This window comes from Monopterus albus, unplaced genomic scaffold (genome assembly GCF_001952655.1).
Source record: "Monopterus albus unplaced genomic scaffold, M_albus_1.0 scaffold18.1, whole genome shotgun sequence".
Classification (NCBI taxonomy): Eukaryota; Metazoa; Chordata; class Actinopteri; order Synbranchiformes; family Synbranchidae; genus Monopterus; species Monopterus albus.
Genome location: NW_018127898.1, coordinates 7,608,524 through 7,613,371, shown reverse-complemented (window position 1 = coordinate 7,613,371; position 4,848 = coordinate 7,608,524). Strand labels below are relative to the sequence as shown.

At 41.5% G+C, this 4,848-nt stretch overlaps 1 protein-coding gene across 1 annotated transcript; it reads left to right on the top strand.

Moving 5' to 3' along the window:
* The first annotated feature begins 1,374 nt into the window (after positions 1–1,374).
* LOC109956295 (uncharacterized) lies at positions 1,375–3,169 on the top strand. Its single transcript, XM_020593287.1, has 5 exons — positions 1,375–1,398; positions 1,510–1,704; positions 1,815–2,048; positions 2,131–2,283; positions 2,375–3,169. The coding sequence occupies exons 1-5, from the start codon at positions 1,375–1,377 to the stop codon at positions 2,396–2,398; spliced, it is 630 nt and encodes a 209-aa protein (XP_020448943.1). The 3' UTR covers positions 2,399–3,169.
* Positions 3,170–4,848: the final 1,679 nt, after the last annotated feature.

Genomic DNA, 4,848 nt, shown 5'->3' with positions numbered 1-4,848 from the left:
TATTGTGGTACCCATCTTGTGGGAAAGCAGCTGGATTTAAATTGAAATAAACAGTGTATCATGAGTACAACTGCAAGAAGCTTCTCACTTTTACTTTCATGGTGGTTGTTTTTATGGTTTTCATGGCTGCTGGTCGCATCAGAATAGTGATTGATAGATAATTCTCAATATATGCATGTAATTAATGATGGAGAAACATTCAACATGTTTGTTAGACCACAAGGATACATACAGTGTGTTACAGTGAGTACCACTGAATGTAATGTTTATAACAACACTCTATAAGATATCTTTGAATTTCAAGGGGTATATTCAGATTTGGATCGAGATAAGTCACAAGGTTTGTCATGCTTATTACACAATCATTTATTTTTGAATAATTAAATTGATGACACTGCAGACAACTTGTTCTACATGTATTGATCTGTATTACATGTAGAGTATATTTATAGGCTCATGCAAGACTCTGCTGTGCAGCTAGACTACACGTATCAGCAGTGGTGACAGTGGAAAGCTGTGAGATCTGACTGATCTCACACTGACAGACTATGGATCACATCATTTCAGGCACATCTGATGCATTCATTTAACATTTTGTCTCACCGAATGTAAACTAACTATGTGTGTTCACTCATCCAAAATAATAAAGTGCACAGTTATTTCTGCAGAAGCAAGTCAGATGTTTCAAGTTGATATTAGATAAGTGAATACATGACAAATTGACTTGGGGCTCACTCTCCTGGACATTCTCTAAGGAGGTGCAAGTGCTAATAAAAAAAACCAGAAAGGCAGCATCTGTTTTGAATCAGTTGTTTCAGAAATTCCACCATGCCTTCTGCATAAACCACCATTCCAACTGGTCAAGTGTCTTTCAACATGAAATTGCACTCACCGTGTCCAAACTTCTTTTTGAGCTTTTATCATGTTGAGTATGACTGAAAAGGTGACAGGAGTGGCTGCTCCTGGGGTTTGAACTAATGTTAAGAGGTTTAATGTTAGAGAGCATGGCTGCTGGTGCTGCAGTTTGGAAAGGGACTGTCTTTCAGCATGCTGGGAAAATAATGTTACCTTTTTGAATAACGGAAAATGTTTGTTGTTCCGTTGTTTTCTGACGTTGCCAGCACAGGTCGTTGTATATTTTAAAGCAAATGTCACTCTGTTCAGGGTCTTTCATACTTGGTTCTGCCTGCGTGCAGGATTGGAGGTGGAAGAGATCTGGACGTGTAATGTTAATTTTACCTGTGATTCTTTGAATAAACCAGCACAGTTATTTTTATATATCCAAGAGGTCTACTTCGTCTTTGTGAGTTCCTTGTTAAAAAAGAGCCGGAAAAAGCTTACAAAAATAGCTTTTACTTCCAAAAGGAGGATGTCATGTTCCTGGCAATTGAAGAGCAGGTAACTTGAATAAGTCAGCTCAACTGCTGTGTTTTATCTTCATGTTTAATATTTCACAAACATAGGGTACCGCAATTAATTTTTCACAAGTCAATATGCTTATTTTCTCAGGTCCCTGCCACCCTGGCCCTAATAAAGGGCATAAAAGATTCTGGTGGCCATCAACACTTGAGTAAGTTGACCCAAAATTTGGATGACCCTTCAGGACTGGGGTCATTCTGCATCTCTGCTGAACAGGAGAAAGGGAGAAGAGGGGATGATGATGGAGGAGACAGACAGCAGTACTGGCGAAGATTTCAATCACAGGTATGATTATGTGGCTTGTGGCTGACTTTATAGATGCAACTTTAAAAGTAGTTGTTGCACAATTTTATTTATACTAATAGTTTACTGACATTTTTCATGTGTTTGATCAGGTGATGGATCCATATTTGGATGGCCTCATTGCCTGTCTCAAGGGGTGTTTTTGTGAGGTTGGAGTCATGGCTGCATTTGGGATACTCAGTCCACAAGCAGCTACAATCACTGATGACACTGCACATGATAAACTGAACACACTGGTAAAGAAGTTTTGTTCCCACGTCGACCACGACACAGTCCATAATGAATGGGCCTCTTTTAAGAAGCAAGTGGTCTCTGGTCCATTCAAGGTAACTTAAAAATGTAACATTTTCACATGACGTTATCATGAAGAATATACTGTGTTACTGATATCATTTTGAACCTTTTCAGGACAAGACACAGCTGGCCATATTGTCTGAACTGTCCTCAAAATATGAGGAGTATGGTAACCTGTACCCAACTCTGAGCCTGCTGGCTTCCATTGCCTTGACGGTCCCACTCAGCAGCGTAAACTGTGAGAGGGACTTCTCAACCATGAACAGGGTAATAAATACTTTTCACAATGGGATTTGCTGCTTTAAGCTTTCACTGTTAAGATATCACTTTTAAAGCCTAAATGTTAATGTATTTGCAGGTCAAGACAAACATCCGCAATTGACTGCAAGGACGCCATCTTGCAGCCTGCACGCGGATGTCGATAAATGGGCCAGATGTTTCTGACTTCCCATATCAAGAGGCTCTGAAAATGTTCTTCCAGAAGCCCAGAAAGATACACTGCAGTGACAAAAGCTGCATCCTTTGTGGATAATTGTCATAAAAAGAAATGTTCAGATGTTTAGTTCAATGTACAGTTCAAATAATTGTTTAGTTGTTATATTGACTGCTGTGTCGACGGAGTTGTAAAAAGGGGTCCCGGAGAGAATCAGGAAAAGGCTCAGAAAACACAGGCCACTAAAGCAGTGCCGGCTTTTGATGATCAGGTATCAGAAATGACCTTACAGGAGATGCTGTAGGAGGCCATTGAACAGATTGTCACTTTACAATTAGAAGTCCCGTGGGAACAACAAGAATATTTACAAGAAATACTGGAATGGCCACTATTCAAGGAATAGGAGTCCAAGGAAACAATAAACAGGCCAAAAGGAGATGGGAACGAGTTGCATGAGGAAAATGCACCTGGGACAGAGAAGAGATTATCCTGGCACAGGAAGAAGAGTACATAGAGGGGTTGATGATAAACCTGTATTCCCGTATCACACCCAGACCGATGGAGGAAGAACCAGCAGGCTTCTGGGGGGATGGAAGGGAAGAAATGGAGGAGAATGCAGAATATGTGGTGGTGGATGAATGGGATGCAGAACTGGACTTTGGGGAGAAGGAGGAAAAACAGCAAGAGGAGCTGGAAAAGAGAGAAGAATAATTAAAAAAACTAAAGGGGGGTGCGGCTGTGGTTCAGGAGGTAGAGTGGGTCGCCTCCTAACTGGAGGATTAGCAGTGTGATTCCCAGCTTGTCCAGTCAACATGTCGAAGTGTCCTTGAGGAAGACACTGACCCCCCCGCTGTTCCAAGTGGTCTCTGAATGTAGCCATGTAAGGCACCTCTTCTAATGCATCCTTACAGGCTAGAGCTAGCCTATGGACAGCACAGTGGACACTTAGGAGCCACGGCCATTCCTCTGATAGTTGTTTTGCAACTCCATTTTGTCCTCCTATTGAATACATTCATTTATTAATTTTACAAGAAACAAAATATTCAAAACTGTTTAATTATGTACAAAAAACAAGGTATGACACCTGTCATTACAGCAGCAACATCAGTCCCAAGGCCAAAGATGAAGTGCATGGGGATGCCCTTCGTGTGAATAATGTTCTTTAGTGCTGCCACTATTGAATCTGCTTTCACATCAGTCAGGCAAATCAGGTCCAAGAATTCGCAGAAGACCTTCCCCTTGTCGTCCAAGTACCTAATAATGTTCATATGATACATTTCATTCATTTTCTATCGCTTAGTCTCTGAACGGGGTCGCAGCTGGAGCCAATTTCGGCCAGCAATCGGGCGAATAAGGCGGGGTACACCCTGGACAGGTCGGCAATCCATTGCAGGGCTAACACACAGACGAACAACCACACACACGGACGCACTCCTATGGGCAATTTAGAGACACCAATCAACCTAAGCTGCATGTCTTTGGGAGGAAGCCGGAGTGAACCCACGCAAGCATGGGGAGAACATGCAAACTCCACACAGAAGGGTCCCGGGTGGGGCCCGAACCCGGAACCTTCTCGCTGTGAGGCAACGGTGCTAACCACTGCGCCACCATGCTGCCCATTTATACATTTCAGTTATTTGTATATTGAAAATTTATTGTGACAATGAAATGTTACACTTCGAGTACACCTACCTCACATGAATGTCTAGCTGTGTGCACACAGAGACATCTGTGGTCTCATCAATCTCCAAGCCTATGGCTCGTGACTGAGAAATATCCCTCAATATTGGCTTCTCGATGATAGCGGACAGAATTTCCAGCATTTCATCAATTATTTCACTTGACATAAAGTTGGTGCTTTTGCCAATCTAAAAAAAGTTAACATTCAAAAACACTTGACAATTAAATGCAGCATATTAATTCTTTAAAAAAATTTATGCAAGCAAAATCCAATTCATTGTCAATATAGTGATCACATAAGACAAAACAAAACAAAAAATATGGTAAACATTTACAAAAGAAGCCTACATTGAGCTTGTCAAAAAAGGTGCAGCCCAAAAGATTAGCTAGTTGCAGCAAGGCTGGATAGTTGGTTTGTGGGTCTATTTCATGCTTTATTAGCCAGTACAAGCACTTGAACGCCCCCACCACTGCCTCATGCTCCAGGACAACTGTGGGCTAAAATTTCAAGAAGGAGGTTTTGTTGAAACTCTGAGTTTGTTAACCCCAAAATGAGGAAAACTCGGAGTTTTCGATTCCAGAAACAGAGGTAACTTAAACCCGTGAAAGTGGGGTAAGTTAAACCCGTTTCAAAAAGAGAGGTAATCTAAACTCAGAGTCAGTTACTATGGCAACTTACTCTGTGAACCTAACCTGGTTGGGAGCAGGTTTTGTTTGGG